General features: G+C 34.3%; 2 protein-coding genes across 7 annotated transcripts in view; both read right to left on the bottom strand.

Annotated features, from left to right (window-relative positions):
* Window positions 1-23,464, bottom strand: part of SLC4A10 (solute carrier family 4 member 10) — a 255,985-nt gene extending 232,521 nt beyond the window's left edge. The window contains exon 1 of one of the 6 annotated variants that reach the window (XM_074337110.1): window positions 23,081-23,464. In XM_074337110.1, the coding sequence (XP_074193211.1) occupies window positions 23,081-23,128 (48 nt within the window). In that variant the 5' untranslated portion in view covers window positions 23,129-23,464. The remainder of the gene's footprint in view (window positions 1-23,080) is intronic. The other 5 variants (XM_074337115.1, XM_074337114.1, XM_019727287.2 and 2 more) reach the window with 5 other exon arrangements.
* On the bottom strand, window positions 539-877 carry BEX5 (brain expressed X-linked 5). Its single transcript, XM_019727292.2, has one exon. It carries the CDS (start codon window positions 875-877, stop codon window positions 539-541), a length of 339 nt encoding a protein of 112 aa, XP_019582851.2.
* Window positions 23,465-25,578: the final 2,114 nt, after the last annotated feature.

The following is a 25,578-nucleotide window of genomic DNA, read 5'->3' as shown; positions in this document are numbered from 1 at the left end:
CATTTTATTAAGAAGTAAAATACTCTGTAATTTACCGTCATTGCCCTGAGGGTTGTATCTTGGTCCCATGTCCACATCATTTCCTGTTTTACTTTTTTAACATAGCTCTTTAATTTTGTAGAAAGATCTTATTTTCATCCCATGTTAATAATCTCCAAATAATAGAAACAACTTTAACAAATCTATCAAATCTACCATAAATGCATATCTTTATATCACACATAATATAAAGTTGGTTGTTATAATATTCCCAGCCAATCGTAAGCATTTGCCCCAATGTAAAGAAAAAAATAACTCCTATGGAATTTTCGTTTTTATTGATTCTTTTTGCTTTTTAAACCGTTTTATTTACGATGTTTATTAAACATCTTTCCATGCAAGTTGATGAAACTTCCCTGCTGACAGAAAAAGTTATAGACTAAGTCAAAATGAAATCTCCAATGAGAAAAATGACAGAACACCAAAGGTTCACAGTAATAAGTACATCAAGAAAATGCAATGAGGGAAGCAGGAGGTTTATGACTAATAACCTTAGCATTCAGGGCATAAGGCAAAACTCATCGCGATGGTCATGGTGCGGGGGCTCGCCTGTAAGAATGAGCAGACTGTACCTCAACTGAAGCTCTCTAATTTTCTTCCTTAGCTCTCTCATCTCCTCCATGAACCGTTCCATATCATCTGCATCTCCATCAATCATGCCAATGTTATCAACAAGCCTGTTGGGCATATCCTCTCTAAACTCCCGGGCAGGTGGAGCCCAGTCCCCTCTAATATTTCCTCCAGGCTCCTGGCCTTCACCACCTCCCAAAGGGCAGGCATCTTCATTCTGCCCTGGAGCCTGCTCCCCTCCTTTGATTTCCTGGGGGATATTTTCCATGTTTAGGTGTTGTTGTTTTTCCTGCTTTTTCCTGCAGGATCAGAAGCAGTGTTCCTCTCTTAGCCTTGAAATCTGCTGCATCAACCGACCTAAACACCTGCCACGGATCAGGGTCAGTGTCTACTTCCTCCTCCTCAGGGCTACAGGTTCACCTGCTTTCAAGGCGCTAGTGAGCCAGCGCACAGCCACCAAGACTCTCAGACCGCAACTGGGAGGAAAGACTAATCCACGCGTTAGTTCCAGGTCTCATAAGGACTGCGTCACTCTGTTTTTATTGATTCCTTATAGGTGTTCATAGTGAGCTAAGTAGGTCAAATACAAGGAATATGCTATAAATAACTCTACTCAGCTAATAGCTTAACTCTAAAACAAAACTGTATCAATAGACTATGAAACACTTTCATTTTTACAAATTTTATATGGTGCAGTAGAAAAGGAAGGAATTAACATGTGTGGATCTATTTTTATGTGCCAAGCTTAAGGCTAGATGTTTCTAACATATTATCTAATTAATACCTACAAAACCATGCAAACTAGGTATTAGATCTGTATTTTTCAGATAGATAAACTGAGATTCAGGGTAAGCTGGTTGACACTAACATGCCTTTTGTCTTTCCATTAAGTACCCATATAGATTAATTAATAGCAAATAATAACAAAAAAATATATTATTCAAAAGGGAATATCATTTACTCTATAATGCTGCAAATTTTATTATTGCTATTATTATGGCTTGCTATACTTATTAGAAAACAGTTTAATGATGACAGATCTACTGTTTGAAGTAGAAAGAGAAATCATCAAATCTCTTAAATATTATCTGAAAGGTTGTCTCTTAGAACCCAGCAAATTATAAATCTTAGTACATTGGACCACATAGCATATATTCATGTTCAGGACCCAGTTTCAAGCCCGTAACATTCTCAAACATATGTTATTCAATTACTCTTATTTTATACATATTGTTGGAATGCAATTTCAAAGGTTAGAGATTTTCAAAAAATTCTGAAAAAATAATTTTTGAGTAATGGTCACTTTTGTTTTAATATATTCTACACATCCTCACTTATTTAAAACCAAATAATTGTGCAGTTGATAAGCAACATTGTTTCCTATGTTTTATCTTGTTTGTGAATATTTTTAATTTAATTTACCAACCTTTATATATAGTGGACAAGTCATTCACCATTTGGCACTCTTTCACTAAAATATAATTAGGCTGTAATAAGTTAATATAACTTTATAAAGAGATTTGCCAAATATAAAATAATCCTGAAAAACTAAATGTCTAATATATCACTGTGAGTCCTAAGTATTTCAAAACAAAATGTCAATGTTAGGAAAATAAGTATATTTGTATATGCTATTACTTTTGAGCTTTTTTTAAATCAATGACATATATATATATATATATATATATATATATATATATATATATATTCCCTTTAATTTAACATGATCCCTCAAAACAACAATAAAAAATTATCAGGAGCCAATCTGAAAGTTCCCAATGGCCAAAGCTGGAACAATTTGAGCAGACAAAATACAAAACATATTATTGGATTATAACCTAATGTATAAAATAAAAGTGCATGAGTCTATATTGATATAATTAAATGATTGGGTAAATAGCTGCATCTGAGAGAAGGAATAAATCTTTCTTACAGAAGCATTTCAGATCATGTGTATAGATACTTCCTTCCAAGAGATGGATTTTCCTCACTCCTTGAATATGGACTGAACTTAATGACTTGCTTCCAAAGAACAGAGAATAGAAGATCAAATACTGTAGTAACTTCACAGGGGAGAAACCTGGCAGACATGACTTTTTTCAAGTGATCGAAGTTAACATGACCAGTGATAAGTCATGTTGATATCATTACCACCTGATACAATGTAATGAGAAAAACACGTTACCTCTGTGGCGTACTTCCCCAAACCACATAACCCCAGTCTAATCACAAGAAAAACATCAGACAAACCCAAGTTGAGAGGTAGTCTAGAAAATATCTGACTAATACTCTTCAAAACTATCAAGGTCATGAAAAACAAGGAAAGAGAAACTATCACAGATCAGAGGAGAGTAAGTAAACATGAATATTAATGCAGTGGGATCCCAGAACAGAAAAAGAACGTAAGTGGATAAACTAGTGACACTTGAATAGAGTTTGTAATTACTGTTGAAATTAATTAGTTTTGACAAATATACAATGTATGATGTTAATATTAGAGGAAACCAGGTAAAAAATATATTGGGATGTTGTATCTTTGCATCTTTTCTGTAAGTTTCAATTTATAACAAAATAAAAAGATTAATTTTTAAAAAGTATTTTGGTTTGAAATAATAAAGTCAAATACCAATCTCATAGCACTACAAAAAAAAGTCTGGTTAGGTTAAAGATCAAAAAAATATACATATAGGAAAATATATTTATGAAACTTGAGTAGAATTACAAAAAGCAAAAATTGACAAATGAAAAGATTAATAAATTTGACTGCATCACAATGAAACACTTCTTTAGAAAGAACACCACAAATAAACAGATAAAACCTGGAAAATAAAATGTGCAATGCTATTAATAGACAAATATTACAATCTACAATAATTCTGTAAGAATCTACAATAAAAAGATAGTCTTTTTTTAAGTGGACAGACAGTATGAATAGGCAATTCACAGAAGAAGAAACGGACAATAAACTGGAAATATATTCTAAGGAAATACACATTTTATTAAACAATCACATTGTTTTTTATCTATTAGATTAGCAAAACAAAATTTTTTAGCGATATCACATTTGTAAGAACACAAGTGTTAAAAAATGAGAGGCTGGATAAAAATATTCTGAAGAAAGGCAAATTTTTACAATAATAATTCTTTTTCATCCATTAGATTGGCAAAAACAAATTTTTTGTATCATATCACATTTGGGAGAATGTGGGTTAACAAAAAATCTCATAGACTGCATAAAAATTGGGTCAGCCAACGTGGAGGGTAATTTTCTCAGTATCTATTAAAAAGTTCAGTTAGGAAGCTCAGTATCTACTCCAGAGAACAAATATAATTTTTTTTTACCAAAGCATTGTTTATAAAGGGGAAAAAAATGAAATCAACCTAAATTCCCATAATAGGAAATAGTTACATAAACTATGGTATATGCAACAGATAAACAATGACGTAGATTAATCATCTATCATGTATAGATCTCCAAAACATATTGCTTAAATAAAAAGGCAGTTTATAAGGCAACAATATGATGCCATTTTTGGAAACACCCACAGGATCATGTATTATCTGTGGGTATTATCTGTGGCATGTGTTATCTATGAAAACAGAGGTTAATTCTGCAGAGAATGGAGGGGGCCCAGCACTCAGGATGGTGATCAATTAAAACCTAAACCTCTGTATTTTTTACAAGTAATTACATTATTTTTTAAAGCTTTCAGAATTTCTTGTTTTTAAGAACATTTTAGTCCTATTTACCAAGTATTAGAGTCTCAGCAATAGCAATACCCGAATAAACATCACGATCATCCTTTAAAGTTCTTATGAAGTACGAAGCTTATGTGGGAAACTAACATCAGCTGAGCAAGTCCTTAACCTTCACAATGGCACATACTATGTCTTCAATAAAAATGAGTGAGTGAACGAGTGAACCAGTAACTACATAAGTTACCTGTTTGGGAAAGTGCACCCTCACCTGAAGAAATTATAAGGCAATGCTGCCATTGCACAGAGTAAGAGAAAAATGTTGAACAAATTAAGATTTAAGACAATTGAGTTCTAGCCCTGGTTTTACCACTAATTTATTGCATGATAATCAAATACCCACCTGAGCCTGAATGTGTTGATCATTTCCTCTGGAAAATAACGCTGCCTTCCTTACCTTATAGAGATATGGGGGGAGGAGGCAGATGAGATCATAGGTACATAATATTTTGAAAAAATGCATCGATGCTGTTTTAGTAAAAAAAAATAACTTTTGAAGAGCTTTGAAAAACCCAGCATCGTACTGTTTCACTGGATTTGTATCATCGCTCTGTCCCAAGAATTATTAATAAAGAACTGGACCACAACACCAGACTCACCAATCTAACCCTATCTGTCTGATCTACATGCTACCAGGATGATGGAAAGCAGTTTTATAACGTATAAAATTCAGAAATAGAAATTAACTGTATTCAAATTTTTAAAAAACTGCATCTTGAAAACAGTTAGAAAGAGGATTACTATAAATTTCAATATGATACTAATACTTTCATTTTTAGCTCAGTCAACCTAGCGTTCTCTTTTTTCTCTAAAAGGAACACATTAATTAGATAATTAATCACTCCCATAAACTATGTTGTGCTTTCATCTTTTTTCCAGTCCTTTTCTTAGACACATTAATGTATACATTTATTCTAAGCTGGCTTTGAAATTAATTTCAAATTTTGGTGGATGTCTACATTAGTTTAAAAATACAAATGACTTGGTATTAAGTATTCTAAACTATTGATCACATACATCAAAAAGTTATTTTTATTACTGTCATGTACATAAAAATTAGACTTGTACCTTGATTTGGACATACCATCTTGATTATCAATTAATATTTCAAAGTCTTCATGTTTTAATTACCTCTAATTTGGACATGAAAATAAATATGTTCCTTCACAATCACCTTGACAGACTTTGAAATATCTCAAATTGGTTTGTTCAATTGTTTGAAGAATTACACAATTAAACATGATAGGCAGATAAATGTTGCTAACTACTTGGTTCCAAGGACATTTAAGGAACCACCTCGTTTCAAAGTTAAATTAGAGTAATTTAATTTCTCCAAATGAGAGAATAACCACAATAAATGTTGTTAACAGTCTTCAATTAAGAAGATCCCGTATAATTATTGCAGAAAAAGAAAAAGATGATTTTTAAAAGCCTGTTCTAAAATCTCTGAGCATAAAAGATATGCAACCCCTATAAGAATAGTACCTATTTTAGAATTGTGAATGAGGAAAAAGTTAGAAATTACACTATCATAAAATTCTTGCTACATAACAAATGAAAATTCCAGAAACAATACATATAAAAAATAGGGAAAGGGAAAGATTTCAACAAATGTGAAATGTTTTTAAATCATAGTGGCTTGGCTTTTGTCAATATATCAAAGATAAAAATATCTGTGGCATTAGTTATATCTAATTTTGAAGCAACTAATTTACAAGGAAGAAATCATTTGCTAGTTAAAATTTTAGAGCCTTATCAGTAGTGCTGATTATAAAATATATATTTACTTATTTAAACATTTGAAAACATGTCCTCAAATCTCTTAATTCCCACATAGAACTTCCAAATCAGTTAATGGTCTGTACAAGGATGAATTTGAGCTCTAATGGGTAGCAATGAAGACTTCTGAACTACCTGGAATTAAGAGTGTGAAAATTATTAATTTAGCTTGATGTGTTATACTTCACAAAATCAAATATTTCCTATATATTTGTGATGCAAAATTGAAACTAGTAAAAACAAGTTAAAGAGAAATTTTTGCATTGTTTTATTTTTAGCATCCTAAGAATCAATTTGGTTTAAAGGAATTGTGAAACAAGTTTAACTGCTCAAGTTAAAGAACTTGAAAGAAATGTAGCTAGTCTTTAATAAGGGATTAAACAGAGAATACAATAAATTTTCATTATAAGCCATAACCATACTTTACTTTTATGCATCACAACCCTGATTGTGAACCTGACTCTTAAGGAAACTTAATCAATTTCTCTGTTTAGCTGCATTATAAGTAGATCACAGAATTACATGAACTTTCAAAAAACATCCACTAGAACTAGAAGCTAGTTTATAAAACCAGAAGTTTTATAAAATTTTGGCAATAGGTAAATTTTGCATATAGTTAACAATTACATTCAGTGGAAATTTAAGTTTCTGTCAAACTTTTTTTTAAGCTTGATTTAATTCATAAAGTAGTCATGCATTAATAGAAATTGTATTGAATTATATTTTCACGTTTTCCTTAGGCTATTTCCTTTCCCTCATCCATATGTAAATGCTTACTAATATTAAAGGGAGTTTAGTATATAATTCAGGTGAACAAAAATGAACAAGATTTAAGAAGTGTCCATACACATCGTCAGCATTTGATAAACGTTCATTGCTCTTTATTTTGACTGGCTCTCAGATTTATGTAAAATTGCTTTCCTTGGTTTTCAGTTTGAATGTTCAGCCAACACTAAATTCTTTGGGAATATTACATTTTTTAAAATCTTAGCTTCTTGAAAATATAACAAAGTCCAAACAATACAGTGTTTTCTTGTGCAGGCTTTATCCAAAATAATCAAAGGTGAACTCTTGTCTCTTTATTCACATAATAGAACACCATTATTATGGCTTATCAAAAATGATATGTAGTAAGACCAACATGAAATGATCACTAATCCATTTTTTTTAACTTGTATTAAATTTACTGGTATGACATTGGTTAGAAAAATTATATAGGTTTCAAGTGTACAATTCTGTATTACATCATCTATATATCACATTGTGTGCTCACCACCCAGTCAGTTCTCCTTCCATCACCATATATTTGACTCCCTTTGCCCTCATCTACCACCCCACCTAACCCTCTGGTAACCACTAAACTGTTGTCTGTGTCTATGAGTTTTTGTTTGTTTCCCTTGTTTGTTGCTTTCAGTTTCATATCTCACCTATGAGTGAAATCATTTGGTTCTCGACTTTTTTTGACTTATCACTAATCTACTTGTGAAAGACTGGGAAAGAAATCAGTGTGAGGCTAATGAAAATTAAATGTCTTTCCTATGCATGTCTCTCTATTAAGTCTTTATATTAATAAGCTAATATATATTAACTATTGGAAAATATTATTCCAAGAGGTTGTGTAGAACAAAAAATACTACAGGTGTATCTTCAATTTTTAATAAAATTTCCATCAAAGTCCATAATTTCATGGGAACATATAAATTCAAAAGAGAGAACGTTATTGTGAATTCCCAAAATCCCTCTTATACATGGATGTAGATAAAGTGAGATAGTCACACATGGCCTGACAGGTACTCTTTTTCTATTTCCTTTTAAAAGAGAATTTATAGATTAGTACAGTATGTCCACTTGTTCTGTTTTTAATTAGATTCCGTATTTGTCTCTTTAGCATCCATTCATCATCAGGCCAATTATAGTACTACTACGTGTTCTTACTTCTCGTGTTATTGATGCTCTAGCATTTGAAACCTTACAGACACAGGGAGAGACTGACCCCTCCAAGACTAGCTAAATCCTAAAGATGATTAACTTTCCCACAAACACGGCTTTCATATGCACACCAACAAATCCCAAACTTATACCCCCCAACGTCCTTTTTCTCTAACTCACACAACCAAGCCAATAATTCCCTGCCCTAAATCATTCCAGGGCCAGGTACCCGGCAACGAGAGAACCCAATAGCCCAAAACCCAAATTATTCAAACTGGACAATTCTAAACTGACCCTGCCTTGTCTTTCCTTTAGGCTCTGTCCTAAACGTTTCCCTTGCTTCTGTCTTCTGTCACCTAACTAAACCTGGCGCTTCCTCTTGACCTTGCATGGCATACAGTGACTCCCTCTCTAGGGACCTATCAGTATAAGAAATATGGTTTTCCTGAGCCTCTCTTGTCTCCTCTTGTAGCACACCCAACTGACCACTTTATACGAGAACACAGAACAAAACTTTGCTTTTAGGAATAAAAAATAGTCCCTTCCAACTCTCAACTGCTTCAGTAGACAGACAGATAGATAAACATAGATTTGTTTACCTCTTCTGTTTCTTTAGTGCTTAAATACAGTTTTACACCCCAAAGAGAATATAGACCACCACATCTATTTCGACCAAGTTCAGTCTGGAATTTAGTTTGAAGTAGTAGAAATAAGGGTCTAAATTTTAATATCCAAAATAGCTAAGTGTCCTAGCCTCATTTATTTAATAATTTTTCTCTATCTCATTATATTGCAGTGTCACTTATAATCATATTATTCAAGACACATACACAATTTGGTTTGATATACGTATCTTTTTTTTTAAGCTGAAGTTTAGTGGGGTGACAATTGTTAGTAAACTTACACAGGTTTCAGGTGTACAATTAATGTGTCCCCACATTATTATTTATACATATATATATACAAAAATGTATATATATGTATATATGTATACATATACATATATATAATTTACACTAGATCTACACAACTTATTTTGCACAACTGAAACTGTACCCTTTGACCAACACTTCCCAATTTATCCTCTCTCCAACCCCTGGCAACCACTTTTCTACTAGCGGCTTCTATGAGTTGGGCTATTTTAGATTCCTCATATAAGTGAGATCATGCAGTATTTGTCCTTCTGTGTTTGGCTATTTCATGTAGAATGATCTCCTCAATTGCTTCTGATTATTAAATTATTAATTCTGAAAAATCCAATAGGCTCTAACTCTCTCACGCCTCATCACTTACTGTAAAGCGTTGGATTAAGATCCTTCAGTTATTATCTTATTTTAACCTTATTATGATTTCAAATTGTAGTCCAAAAAGTTCTCAAAGTGTTTCAGTAAGTAGATTGTCTTTTGTTTAGTTTGCGTGTGTGTTTTTCTTTGAAGACTGGTTGATAGGGATGGACCTCACCTTCTCCTGTGTCTCATCTTGTGGCTGCACCTGGCTATCCATGTCACAAAAGAAAACAAAAGATCACAGAACACTGAAATGACTAACCTAAAAAGATAATCTGAATTATCTTTGAGTCTTATTTATTTGTACTGATCTTACTCTCCCATTAGCATGGGTCATCTGCACAAAGACATCATGATCAAAGCAGTACAAAATGCTCCTTAAGCCATGATTGGAACATTTTACTATATCTCTTAAGTGGGGGGAATTCTTGATGCATTTCTTAGAAAAAAGTAAATTTACTTCTTTCCCCCTCTGTTCTCACTGAATAGGAAGGCTACCATAAAGGTAATCAAGGTAGACACATTAATTAAAATTTTAGATTCATTAAATCATCTGAACCATTCATATATTAATGTTTATATTCAATTGTTCGATAACATTTTGTCAAGCACTCTTACCTCCTGCTTTTTAAATATGCAAGTACTTTTTTAAAACAAATGTAAATATGTATATAAATTATTGAAACATAATCATCAAATTATTGTTTCATGGAAAATCTGATATTAAATAAACTTTGAAGCCTTTCCATTCCTTCTTCAAGGTATTTTTCTGAACCAAGAAAAACATCAGGAAAGTATATTACTCCAAGAAAAACTGATTCTAATGTCAAAAGTTTCAATGTACCCATAAAAGTTAGGTGATAGAATTCTAAAATATTTGGTCTATTGAGCTAACTAGATATTTTGCTTTGAGATACATCAGTATCCTAGGGAATCAAAGAGTCCTCTTTTTTTTGTCTGATGCCAGACCATGCAACTATCTCCAAAGGTGGGAGAAATCAGTTTAGATAAGATGTCAAAGACTAGGAATACTGAATTTCATAGCTAAGAGAGATAGTGAAGGTTAAGTATTTGGAAGGAAATGGAATAATGTTTTTTAAATCATAAAAGGGAACAAGTGAAATTACAAGCTCCTAAAAGTAATTTTGTGAAAGGTTGATCTTTTTAAAGCTGTATTGAAGGCTGACTCAGTATGTATTAAATGAATATATTATGGTTAGAATTTCCTAAATTATAAGAAAGTTTCATGGATTTTTTTAATGGACAAAGTCAATATTAAGTTCACTATTTCTGCATTTTTGTTCTCATAAAGATTTGGCAAAATACTATATTACCTTACAGTACAGAAATGGTCTATACTGGAGAGTCCAACTCCTTTTATTAGACTGGAACTAGTAACTAAACAGCTTCAAATATCAGGGTAAAAGACTTGATGGTCAGGATTTGTTATTATTTATCTTTTATGATAACAATTGTAATGGATATTTATGTTAAAGACGAAAAGAAAGTACTATCTTACATTGCCAAAATAAATGTAGAGCAATTACTGTTACTAAATTATTTATCTTTAATTTAAATAATTTTAAATTAAAATTTAAAATAGATTGATCCTAATTGATCCTGGATTTAAAATAGATTGATCCTAATTTCAGCTCTAAAGAACTAATTTTTTTCAAACCACATAGAGATAAAAAAAATTACTAAATCAGAATTATAAGCTGGGTCCAAATCCTCATGTTTTGAAGTAACAACATATAGCAAGGTCTAGAAATTTTACTCTGGTCAAATTTGTCATCCATCAGAATCTTCAGGTACTTCCTCAACATGGTTATGATGAAATGAAAGGTCCTGAATGGTTCAAATAAGAATGAGTCTCTTCTAAGGAGTGATAAAGGTGAAAGTACTATATGTAAGAATCACCGTACAGAAAATGAAATCTGAGCGTTTATATGTAGTCTATCATAGACTAATAACAGTAAGGCTGAGGAAAAGGATAAACCACTGTAACACCTTGTAACTACCAAGTTACTTTGTAACTACCAATTTGTACTTCTTAATTCCTTCACATTTTTCACCCTGCCCCCAATCCCTCCCCCATCTATCAATCTGATAAATCTAGTGCCCATCTGACACCATGCGTAGTTATTACAATATTATTGATGATATTCCTATGTTATAGCCTACACCCCCATGATTACTGTGTAACAACCAATTTGTACTTCTTAATCCCTTCCCCTTTTTCACCTACACTTCAGCCTCCCATCTATCTGGCAACCATCGAAATGTTCTCTGTATCTATATGAGTTTGTTTCTGTTTTGTTTAAAACTGGGGAATTTTATAAATAGTTCAACATTTCCTTTGAATTGTCATTTTAAAGAAAAGAAGCTACTACATATAACAACACTAACAGCAAACAAAGTTGTAAATGAAATATAAAAGGAAGTGTTAGTAAAATGTTTCAAGCCAATTCTTAAAGTTTTTAAATACCACTGAAGCTTCTAGTAGAAGTAAAAACTGGTTATACAATCTTTCTGGAAGGAATTTTGGCAATATTTGTAAGTAGCCTCAAAAATTAGCCTAGTGGCTCCTTGAAAAAATGACTGATTCCAGGGCTGAGGAATAGAAAATACATGATGATCCTGGGAAATCTTGTAGAGCCAGATACTAAGGACGTGCTCAAAAAAGAATGGGAGCGTATTGAAAGGACAAGTGACAGCTGAAGGAGCTCCTAATGTCCAAAGATGAAATCACATGACAACAAAATAAATACTGAGAGTACTGGAGTATGGTCCATATAAAAAAATAAGTATCTTCGAATCCATACTGACACAAGCAATTGAGTAAATAAGTTAACAAATAGAGAACTAACAGCTCTTCTTTACAAAAAATTCTAATTTCTAAATGCAAAAAAAAAAAAAAGGAGAGAGAGAGAGAAAGAAATGGAAAAATCACTATTAGGCAAACACCTAGCAGGAAACAGGTAATAAGCAGGAAATATTCACTGCAGAATGCTAAAATTAGTGGGCAAAAGTTTGAGAAGCAGGATATTTACATAATCGCAAAGTATCTCCCCCAAGATATTCATTATTACAGAATGGAAACTTTTAACTTTACAATGGAAAACCCAGCAGATACCTCCCTAATGCTGGTTAACATCCCCAGAAATAAAAAATCATCTATCTCATGCGATGCTCTGAGAAGAGAACATCACTTCAGTGGTATTCTTGACCAAAAAAAAAAAAATGCATAAACTCAATATAATTATGAGACCCTCAGACAAACACAAATGGAAAGGTAATCTACAAAAAAGAAAAACCCTAACCTGTACACTTCAAGAGTGTCAAGGTCATGAAAGATAAGGGAAGACTAAGTAACTCACATTGCAGATGATTAAAGAGACATGATACCGAAACACAAAATGGGATCCTGGAACAGAAAAAGGACATTAATGGCAACACTAATGATACCCTAATACTGTGGCTTAATTAATAGAATTGTACTAATGGTAATTTCCTAGTTTGATGATTAACTATGGTTATGTAAGATGTTAGCATTATGGTGAGGTACATAAGAATCACGTAGATAGTTCTTTAATTGCTTTTTTATTGGCACCATCTCTTTGCTATTCTAAGCCAATAAGCTTGAGTAAGGTCTGGAACTTGCATTTTTTGATAAGCCCTCCTGAAGATTCTGATGCAGGTGGTCCTTGATTTTAAGGTTTTTAATAATCCCTTTGTTAAGGAGGAAAAAAATACTATTTTTTTTTTATCTACTAGAAGTGTTAACACAAATTACATGACATGTAGTCAAGTAACATATTATACATTGCTAAATACAGGTGTTTTCCATTTTTTAACATTACGATTTCTGAGCAAATCAGAAGAGTTTGAATAGGCTTATTCCCAGTGCAGCTTAAATACCAACAGAAAATCACTGCTGCATTTATGAAAGAAGCAGTATGAATCTAACAATAATGAAATGAAATAAGCAGAGCTGTTTTGATTCCATCCAGTAGTTGTTATATACCTGACTACTTTTTATGGATTTGCTTTCTGGAATTTGACTAGGTCATCATCTTTGTTATCAAAGGCTCATTAGTCAAAAAGAAAAAGATAGCCATTAGGAGGCAATAAGCCTTCTCTAAATAAGTTTTGTTTCTCAGGATAAGCAGGAAGCAGGGGTACAAATAAATGTTGGAGGCAATCCAGCAACATAACACATTCAACAGGCAATGGGAAAATTCTTCTTAAAAAACGTGCCTATTAGATTCTTAGACCATAATTTTCAAGATGAATAAGCAAGTCTTGATAATACTGATACAAAGATTTTATCACTAAATCAAGACTATAGCTATAATACATTCTCATTCTATCCCACTGAGTCAGTATATTAAACTCCATTTTCATCCTTTGAGAAAAATCTCTTGGACTCTTGAACTATTTGGAATTGGGCCTAAGTTTAATATAGGAACTTCTATACAAATGGCACTTGAGGAATTTTCATGTAATCCTTTATACAGTGCGTAGAAATCCTCACTAAAACAAATAAAATAACAAAATACTGCCACAAGAAACTAAAGATCTAAAAAGATGGAGAGACAGTTCACATACATGTTTTGGAAGACTCAATATTGTCAAATGGCAAATCTCCCCAAATTGATCTGTAAGTTCAAAACATTCTCTATCAAAATCCTTACAGGCTTTTTGTAGAAATAAATAAGCAGATCTTAAAATTTATATGGAAATGCAAAGAACCTAGAACAGCCAAAACAATTTTTACAAAGAATAACAAAGTTGAAAGATTTATACTACTGATTTGAAATTTTACTATATAGCCTCAATAATCAAGACAGTGTGGTATTAGGGTAATTATATGCAATAAGTCAACAGAACAAAATTCAGAGCCCAGAAAAAATAACCTTATACTTATAGTCAATTAAATTTCAACAAAGCTGCCAAGAAAATTCAATAGAGAAAGGTGGTCTTTTCAACAAAAAAAATGGTGCTAGGTCAATTGGGTATCTGTATGAAAAAAAAACAACTTAGATTCTTATCTCACCCTACATACAAAAATTAACTCAAAATAGATCATTGATCTACACATGAAAGCTGACTATAAAACTTCTAGAAAAAAACATAGGAAAAAAATCTTTGTGACCTTGGTCTAGGCAGAGTTCTTAAATTCAACACCAAAAGCATATTCGATAATAAAAAAATTTTGATAAATTGTACCTCCTCAAAATTAAAAAGTTTCATATTTCTTTTTTAATTTTTTATTGGGGAACATTGGTGAACAGCATGTTTCTCCAGGGCCCATCAGCTTCAAGTCGTTGGACTTCAATAGTTGTGGAGGGCGCAGCTCAGCTCCAAGTCCAGTTGTCATTTTCAACCTTTAGTTGCAGGGGGCGCAGCCCACCATCCCATGTGGGAATTGAACTGGCAACCTTGTTGTTGAGAGAGCTCACATTCTAACCAACTGAGCCACCCAGCTGCCCCACCAGGCAGTTCAGCAGCAACTCCTTGTCTTCAGTCTAGTTGTGGAGGGCGCGGCTCACTGGCCCATGTGGGAACTGAACCAGTGACCCTGTTGTTCAGAGCTCACGCTCTAACCAACTGAGCCATCTAGCGCCCCAAAAACTTTCATATTTCAAAAGTCACCATTAAAAAAGTTAAAAGACCGGGCCTGACAGTGGGAACGTATTCACAAAATCATATTTCTAACAAGGAATTTGTGTCCAAAATACATTTTTAAAAACTCTTACAAGAAGACAACAAATAACCAATTTGAAAAATGAGCAAAAGATTTTCATAGACATTTCATCAAAGATATACAAATGGTTAATAAGCGCATAAAAAGATGTTGAATATCATTAGGGTTATAGACTGAATGTAATTTAACAAATTCTTATGTTCAAACCTAATCCCCAATGTGATGGTATTAAAGGGTGGGGTATTTGGGAGGTGATTAAGCCTTTTATACGCCATTAGTACCCATATAAAAGAGACCCCAGAGAGCTCCCTTGCCTCGCAGCCACATGAGAATGAGAAAGTTTTGGAAAGATGGCCACCTATGAACCAGGAAGGGTCTAGTACCAGATACCAAATCTCCCACTCCTTGATCTTAGACTTCCTAGCTTCCAGAACTGTGTGAAAAAATTTCTGTTGTTAATAAACCACCCATTCTATGATATTTTGTTATACCAATCCAAATGGACTAAGATTATTAGTCATTATGAAAATGCAAATCAAAATCAACACAGCATATCACTTCACGCTCTTTAGAATAGCTATTCAAAAAAAGACAGTACTGACTGTTGGCAAAAATGTGGTGAAACCAAAACCCTTATAGTAATTGTACAGTTGATACATGTAAAATGGCACAATATCATTGAAAACGAGTCTGGCAATTTCTTTAAGCATTAAATATAAACTTACTGCATGATCCAGCAATTCCTTCGCAGGACTCTACCCAAGAGAAATGGAAATGTGTGTACACATGGAGACATATACATGAAAAATTTTAGCAGCATTATCTGTAATAGCTAAAAGTTAGAAACTACATAAATGATCATAAAGTATCAATAAACAAAATTTCAGATACCATGCAATGTAATACTTTCCACTAATAAAAAGGAACAAAATTCTGATACACACCACAACATGGATGGACTTAAAAACATTTCACTTAAATGAAAGAAGCCAGGTACAAAAGACTGCCTATTGTATAATTCCATTTATAGGAATTCCAGAAAAGGCAAATTTACAGAGACAAAAAGCAAATCAGTAGAGAGTAGATCAATTGTTGCTCAGGGCCGGAAGTGTGCGTTAAATAGGCTCGACAAAACTTTTTAGGGCAATGAAATGTTCTAAAACAGATTGTAGTGATGGTTGCACAGCACTGTAAATGTACTGAAAATCACTGACTTGTATACTTACAATGGGAGAAATTTATGATATGTAACTTATATATGTATGTATATATTAAGCATGCATATATTATATGTAAAACATCTCCTTAAGAAACATAAGATCTTAGAAGAAACATACCATAATAATCAACATAAAATGGTTAATTCATGTTTTCTTTGGAGTTTGACTTACCATACAGTAACATAAAACTTTATGAGGCTAGACCAATAATGACCTTAAAATAATGTTGTAAACACAAAATGAGGTTAAATTTATTTTTTTAGCTTTTCAGAAATTTTGTTGCTTGATGTTCCTTGTGTTAAACTTTAAAGTATATCAAGGAAAAAATCCAGAAAGATGATTTGGAGTAGAAATAACAATTTGAATCAAGTTAAATAGTTCCTTTCTTCTCTTATATATATTATATGCCATGTATTCTCAACTCAGCTTTGAAGACATATTCCAAAACTCTGCAAATAGTTTGCTAAAACTTTGACCAACCTCAGCATTATCTTTACAAAGAAAATTAATTTTGTGGTAGAGACTGAGAGTTGTGTGTGTGAAGTTATTTTTAATTTTCATGAATATTTTATTTTCCCTTTTCTTGATTCATATAAATATGATTAACATAAGGATTGTTTGAATCCTCAGCTTTCTACTTGTGAATGATAACAATTAAACAATAACTTTTTTGCAATGTATTTAATTCACCATTTTGTAGCATACAATTCAATCGTTTTTAGTACATTCGCAATGTTGTACAACCATCACCACTAATTCCATTACACTGCCATCACTCCAAAAAGAAACTCTATAGCTACTAGCAGTCTCCCTTACGCCCCAGGTTCTGGCAACCACTAATTTACTTTAGTCTCTAAGGATTTGCCTATTCTGGACGTTTCATATGAATGGAATCATGAAATATGTGGCCTGCAATGCCTATAGCACCTTGTATCATAGTACTTTGATTGTTGAAGAGGTAGATGTGAAAGCCCATTTTAGTATCAGATTCCTTTTTATTTTTTAATTGACTTTAATTAAAAAGAGCAAGCCAGGGAAGGGGTTGTCACTGTGTGAGGAATATAAATGATTGTTTTGTGCAGCTGAAACTAATAAAAAAAGAAAGTTTAAAATAAAAGAGTGAGCCAATTAGAAACAATATTTTCAAACCCTAGCTCCATACGTATTAGCTCTGTGAATCTAGATAACTTATTCAACCTTGAGTCTCAGTTTCTTTTTTTTTTTTATTGGGAAAGGGGGAACAGGACTTTATTGGGGAACAGTGTGTCCTTCCAGGCTTTTTTTTTATTTTTTTTTTCCTAGTCAAGTTGTTGTCCTTTCAGTCTTAGTTGTGGAGGGTGCAGCTCAGCTCCAGGTCCAGTTGCCATTTTCTAGTGGCAGGGGGCACAGCCCACCATCCCTTGCGGGAGTCGAGGAATTGAACTAGCAACCTTGTGGTAGAGAGGACGCATTCCAACCGAGCCATCCAGGAGCTCAGCAGCAGCTCAGCTCAAGGTGCCGTGTTCAATCTTAGTTGCAGGGGGCGCTGCCCACCATCCCTTGCGGGACTCGAGGAGTTGAACCAGCAACCTTGTGGTTGAGAGCCCACTGGCCCATGTGGGAATCGAACCGGCAGCCTTCGGAGTTAGGAGCATGGAGCTCTAACCGCCTGAGCCACCAGGCCGGCCCGAGTCTCAGTTTCTTATCTGTAAGGCTGGATAACATTAACAACCTTTCAGGATTATCATGAAGACTAGAGACAGTTTAGCACAAGCCTGAGACAATATCTACTATTACTTCACAAAGATTACCTAATTATCAGCACCATTTTGGTACCCAGCTGTCCATGGTAGAATAGGGACTATACAATAGCAGAAAGAAGGATGAACTAGGAATCAAGAGATTTGGACTCTAGGCCAAGCTCTGTCATTAACTAGTATAAACGGCATGCCATTAAACACACCTCATCTCTTTGGTGTTCAGCTTCATCATCTGTAAATTAAAGTCTAGGGGCAGCCAGATGGCTCAGTTGGTTAGAGCGCAAGCTCTCAACAATAGGGTTGCCGGTTCAATTCCCACATGGGATGGTGGGCTGCGCCCCCTGCAACTAAAGATTGAAAATGGCAATTGGACTTGGAGCTGAGCTGCACCCTCCATAACTAGATTGAAGGACAATGATTTGGAGCTGATGGACCCTGGAGAAACACAATATTCCCCAATAAAAAAAAGTTTTTTGAATAAAATAAAAGTTAGTCTAAAATCTAGTCTCCAATTGATCTATACAGTTCTACTGTGAGCAAAACATACATGATTCCATAAAACAGATGCATTTTCTAAATAAGATCAGCACACCAAGGAGTATCTGAGACAATTCTTTTAAGTGGGAGAACATATTAGAACTTTAATTTATTTTATCTAGAAATAAATAAAACAACAAATATTTACTATGTAGATTGAAAGTGGTATCTTCACAGAAAGCCAAATAATCAAGTGTCATGTATCCTATGAGGTATGAGAAGGGAAGAGTGGAAGTTTCTCCACACGGAAGGGTTGAGAGTGGTACCTACATTTCTCCATCCACTTGAGGCATCTTGCAATGCACTGTAGTTGATCTATGACCAGTTTAACTTCTGAAGCAACCATCATTCCAAAGTTAGAAAGAAATGATCCACGGGACGTGTGATTATTTTTCTGACCATGCTCTCTGACTCTATTTGTGTTCTAGACCTTGCCCCACATATTTTCTAATCCTCTATCATAAACTATCCCACTTCCACATGCGACCTCAAAATTTTTGTCATAAACCTAATACTGGAGGCTTTAGTTTCTACCCTCATTACCAACCTTAGCATCCTATACATATATTTTATTTCTACAGTCACTCACCATTGTAGAGTAACTATTCATGTGATGAAAGTGGAAATGAGAATTTATTTCTTATAGTGCCTTTTGCTTCCTATGTAGTGAGTATGTTTTCTTTGAATTCATACTATCATCTAAATTACAATTCAAATAAAATAGAAATACCAATATTACTTAGCCAACCTATTTTATCTTTTTGCTACTTTGACATTTTACTTCCATTTTCCTTTCCCTGATTTAATAACATAGATTTTTCATAACTTTTTTTTCACAGATGAAACAATTCAATAAACTGAACCATTTGGAAATCTGGAAAACTAGCATTTTAAAAGGTGCTAAATTCTACCATCTATCCTATACTACAAATTATCTTTAAAAAGTGATCTTTTAGGGAGACTACTTCATGAGCTGTGTAGAAGATGCCTGACCACTGTGCTGTACACCTGAAGCAGAACAATATTGAATGTCAATGGAAAAATTTGAAGTCATATTCAATATCCTAAGTTCCTGGCTTCATACTTTTAAATGATTAATTCCATCATTACTAAAGTGGTATCACCATCATTATTATTACATAGAGTCTCCGTACATACCTATCTCAAAGAGCTTATAACAGCGATTAAATATTTGAGGAGAAAACAGTAGTCTCTCAAAAAGTTAAATTGAGCCCCTATCTCTGAACTAATTAGCTAGATTATGAGATCCGTGTGGACAGGGTTTTTGCCCATCTTGTTCTTAGCTGTATCCCTAGCATGAAGAACATGTTTGGCCAGTAGTAGGGTCTTTATAAATGAATAATTCTTTTGAATATGGTTTGTTCTAATATCTTCACACATAACAGCCAGGATCTATCAAAGCCAGACTGTACTGTGGGCCTGGAAGAATTGAATGTCCTAACCCTTAGAGTGACTACCTACAAAATGCAGCAATGCCTTTTCCAGTAGAAAAATAAAAAAATCATCAATTCTAAAAAGGACTGAGGAAAAGGGAAACATGTCAGGGCTTCCTATACACATACCCTTAGTATGTACTTTATATATACTAAATGAAAGTAAACCTTGGAGGTTTAAAAAGAATCTTTTCCTCCCTTTCAGTTGAATCAGAATTAATTTCACTCATTTGGCATATTTGCCTATCTTTTGATTTTTCTTTCTCTCTTCCTTCTCTACCTACCTCTGATTGCTTCTGTCCCACATTTAATCCTGGTTTTTACTGCCTTTCTCACAAACTTTCCCACCATACTGCTATGTCTTCATAGCTATAACTAAAAACCCCACCTTGCACCTCCACTATACAGTGTTTTACAGGGTCCATTTCCCCACTTTTCTTTCTTAGTAGATAGTACTGACATGAAGACCTGACACCTAGAATTAATCTCAATGACTATATTTCCATTAATAATGATAATAGCAGCTAACTTTTATTGAGCTCTTACTACTAAATGTCAGGTAATTGGCATAAGTTATTTCAGTTACTCATTATAAAACCCAAGAGGTATACCATTCCCTTTCTATTTTTCAGCTGAAGAAACTAAGGCTTATCACTTTCCCACAATCAGACAGCGTGTAAAGAGAAGTGCTGGGAACTACCAGACTGTTTTTAAATATTGCCTCTCATATAATTATTTGCAAAGTCATCTGATTAATTTTCTAAAACAGAACCTGAAGCTATTTCTTCCTTTCTCTTCCAAGCATAAAACTCCAGTCAAGGACCTGATTATGAGAAGCCTGGTTAATAATGTAACGTAAAAAAAAACTACTGCTTTTTTTTTTTCTGAACTACTTTTAGAAGACCTATATTCCAGTCCTGGCTTCATCACTATGTAACCTCAGACATGTTATTCAAACATCCTGTGCCACAAATTCTCATCTTTAAATTAAGATAATGAAATCTGCTTTAATTAACATGATTGTTTTCAGAACTAAAATAAAAGCCATAAAAGCAATTGAGGAACTTGAAAATATTATCCAAATATAAAAGTAGGCCAATAATTCAGCATCCTTTCTAGGCTCTCAGGCTTATTTTTCTTATAATGAACTGCTAATATGATCCTCTCTTGCCATTAAACTATGTAACTATTTTGTACTAGCCATTATCCACATAAAATGCAAACTTCTGACTAAAAATTTCCATCAGCTTACTGTAGACTTTCTTTTCTAGTCAAACTTGTCTTTTATCTGCTCTTATAAGCCACAAACTGATTGCCCATCTAGCTGAGTAATGTCATCCTCTTCTAAATTCCTCCAGGTAGTCTTCATTTGCTCCTAAACCCTTTAGTTGTTCCCCACAAATGACAACTTAAACGCCATTATCAAAGTGACTTCAGACTGCTTTTCTCGGACAACTTCCAACCTCCTCCCCTAAAATGGTTTTTCCCTATACCTTAACCTTCCTTAAATCTCCATTCCCCAATTCTTGTGTATCGTTCTTCTCTCTCATCCAGGAACAATAGTTCTGACAACTTGACAACCTTTATTCGGATTACCCATAGTAGCCTAATTTATGTATCCAAGTTTGGGAAGGCAGATAAGCCTTTTTCTTTCATTTTTGTAAAAATAACTCCACTCTCATCGGCAAAGAAATGTCTACTTTTAAGCAGGCAGGCTAATTGGCATGCTTTCCTTTTTTCTCCCTTTTTGACACTGTCCCTGCCTTTTATTTAGGCTCCATTCTTGGTGGTGACTTCTGCGTTCTTCCCATCTCCCTGCTCCCTCTCTCCCCAAACCTGGCGTCCTGAGGAGAATTGGGCATGCTCAGTAGCCTCAGCGGATTCCAGGATGCAAACTGGAATCTTTTACAGGTTTTAAGCTGGCTGGATAGGTAAGGCCCTAAAAATACAGTGGCCCAGAATTTGTCCACTCCCCATGAGGTATTATCTGATTTAAAGATATATTCAAAACCTAGGAATGGATGCTGAAATGGACAGCTTTCCTCCAGTCCCTCGTCTGTTAGGTGGGTCACCAACCTGAGTAGCACAGCTGAGAACAGCCCCTCGCCTGTTTTGGTGCAGGGAGGAGATTTCTTCTATTCTGAGCTGTGATAGCATTGATAGATGGCTGGAAGCTAGCTTGCATTTGGCATCTCTGTTGCGTCAAGAAAATACCGTTGGCTTGTTTTGCTTTTTTTTCCTTGCACACAGCAACATCAGCTGCTCCAGGAGGAAAGAAGATGTTGCCTGAAGGTCTACAAAGTCTGTGAGCAGCCAGAGAGATTTGTGGAGAGGACAGACAAATCAACTACTTACCCAAGCATTAGCTCTAGGGAAGCCACTGAAAGACCCAGAGATAAACAGGCTATTTCTAAATGACAATTCAGGAACCTTTCAGGTATGCAAATCTGAATTGTGTGCCTATCACCAAAAATGCATACCTTCTTTGTATGTGAACCGTGACACATTTCCCTTTGAGAGAGATTGACAGAAAACATGCACGCACACACACGCACACAATCCTTCTGTTCTCCTCTCCTCTGGTTTCGGCAGAGACTAAATCACTAAAGCTGTTACAGCAGCAGATTCCCTTTACCTCACTGTCAGGGGGATGAGGCATGAGGAGGAAATTTATCACGAATGGAATTTGATAAAAAGGGGGCTTCTTTACAGGGGCTTGAAACACCACTGCACAGCCTGAGAAACAGAGAGTAGGCAATAACAGGCAGGGAAGAGACACACAGCTGCCCCTGCTGCTACAACCTAGCCATCTCTTCAAACAGCAGCAAACATGAGCCATTTCATCACCGTTAGTGCATCCATATTGAGAAGGGGGAAAAAATCATGTGCTTTGCGTTATGCATTTCACTCACCCGAGATGGGAGGAGACCCCTGTCCATATGTCGTGGGAGCTATCCACCACCCCAAAGTACACTCGCTGCCATCTAGCTAGCAGACCTCTTGCCTGACAGGATTTGCAGCAAACACGGTTAAATCTACATGACAACAGATTGTCTCTTACCGTAGGCAGCAGCGGCTCCATTTGGGCTCCCTGGTCTTTAATCTCCATGTTTTGTAATGCCGCTGGAATAAGCACCTTTCTCTGCAATGTCTTCAGTGTCTTACACTCAGCCCGGCACTCGCTCTGCTTAGTATTCGGATCAGGTAGCTCTGAAGCAGGAGGCAATTGCACACTCCAACTCACCAGAGTCACATGGCTCCTACTCACTCGGGCTGCTGGCCAGGTTTTGCACTGAATGCCTTGGATCCCTGGGCCGGTAAGAGAGATTTCCTAAGCCTTGTGTCACTGCCCACACCTGGCTACTGGTATAAAATACAGCCTGCAATGCTACAAGTCTAATGGACATTAAGAATCGCACCTAAGATGCTAACTTCTTATATACACTAGTCCGAGGTGGACTCCAACAAACTCAGCCAGATTGTGACACTTTGAGGCAATTCACTTCATTCTCATAGGAGACATAATTAAACAAGATGACGTTAATAAGGTTTACTAGTTGTCCTGCTCTGACTACCTGGGGTCTTTAAAAACAGATATGATGACATCAAAATTAATTATGTCTTAGTGAGACTGAACTATGCACTAAAAAGAAATCAGACATTTGAGTCACTGTTGACTCAATAAGAATTGGACAGATCCTTTCAATATTTTAATTGTGAGAAGCTTAGGTAAGTCATACAGTATTACAAATAAAATACATTTTTCTATGATTTCCAACAAAAATAACAGGGAAAGAAAGGAAAGTGTTTTGATAGCAGCAATACTGAAGATACTAAAGCACTTAGAAAAGATAATATTTCTGACAAGAGTAACCCAAGCATATACCCTTTTGCCTTAGAAATCTCAACAAAAGAAAGATACGGGATTCTCTAATTAATCCATGGAAGAAAAGGAGTCAGCTAGAGCAGGTCTTTTATAGGGAAAAGTAAGTGACAATAGTCACTTATTATCCTAGAATTGATGATGGGTCTAGCGTATTGAAGCCCACATATGGACACCAGACTAAGAGCATGGAGGTTACAAATGAAGAGGAGTGAAAGAGGATGACTGAAAATTATTAGGATAGTTTATCTTAAATAAGAAATTTTTCACCAGATTTTAAAAACCTTTCATCAGGAAGAATTAATATTGAATTATTTTCAGCAACACGCCAAAATTTTCCACAATGTTCATCACAGGTGGAATTATGGATAACTTTTTTATCTGTTTTCCTTCTCAACACAATTCTTTAAAATAAACTTCTATTGTTTTATGATACAAAAACATTTGTTTTTAAACTATAATGATTAATATAGTTGAGTGGCAATTTTGTGCACAGCACATTTTGATGATTCCAAGGACTTAAATAACAAGATGTCTGATAAGGAATTTACTAATTTAGGGCTCAACTTGACATTCTACCATGAATGGATGAATGAAATAAATGCTCCCTTCCCATTCAAATGACCATTAATAGCTCATCACAAACAACTTAGTAGAATTAAAAATGATAACTTCTCTTCAGAAAGATTATTTTTATCTCATTAGGAAATTCTAAGTCACCCAGTTTATATTTGTTCAAAAAGAATTGAAATATAACTAGGAAAAAGTCTGACTCTTTATTCCAAGAGTCAAAAATAAGACAGTATTTTTAAATTACTTTTAATCAATATTTTCCTACAATATGTATTATTAAGCCATATAGGTGCTTTGCTGGAACAACCATTTCTTGAGTGCTTACTACCGTGTTTCCCCGAAAATAATACCTAGCCGGACAATCAGCTCTAATGCATCTTTTGGAGCAAAAATTAATAGTCTTATTTTACTATAATATAATGCATCTTTTGGAGCAAAAATTAATAGTCTTATTTTACTATAATATAAGACCGAGTATAATATAATATAATATAATATAATATAATATAATATAATATAATATAATATAATATAATATAATACCGGGTCTTATATTAATTTTTACTCCAAAAGACCCATTAGAACTGATTGTCTGGCTAGGTCTTATTTTTGGAGAAACACAGTATATGCTAGAGCTAATATTTCAACCAGTGTAATAGAACTTAGCCAGAGTTTCAACAGCAGACCTTCAACTTGTAAAGATAAAGAAAGCCCATATCTTTAAAGTTATCTAATCTAAGATGCTGTATGCTAGCCTAGCCAATAATAATAATAATAATAATAATAATAACAAAGTGAAAAAAGAGAAAGTGATCCTCATTTAACTCACTATCTCTATCTTACAGCTCTAAAACCTTAGAATTAAGGCCCATAACCTGAGAAAATATAAGCATACATCCACACACTAAACAAGTCCCAATGAAGAAGACAACTATAGATAATAACTTCTAGGAAGAAAAGCATCATCAGGTAGGGGGATTTTTACCAACAAAAACCATAGAATTTTACAGATGGGCTCTTGGGGATCAACTTCTCCACTGATTTTCAAACTCTGGAGGTGAAGAGAACAGAAGCTAGGGAAGAGGAAATTCAAATTGTATGGG

The sequence above is a fragment of the Rhinolophus sinicus genome, linkage group LG01 (genome assembly GCF_036562045.2).
Source record: "Rhinolophus sinicus isolate RSC01 linkage group LG01, ASM3656204v1, whole genome shotgun sequence".
Classification (NCBI taxonomy): domain Eukaryota; kingdom Metazoa; phylum Chordata; class Mammalia; order Chiroptera; family Rhinolophidae; genus Rhinolophus; species Rhinolophus sinicus.
The sequence above is the reverse complement of the archived record's forward strand: the minus strand, read 5'-3'. Positions and strand labels throughout refer to the sequence as shown.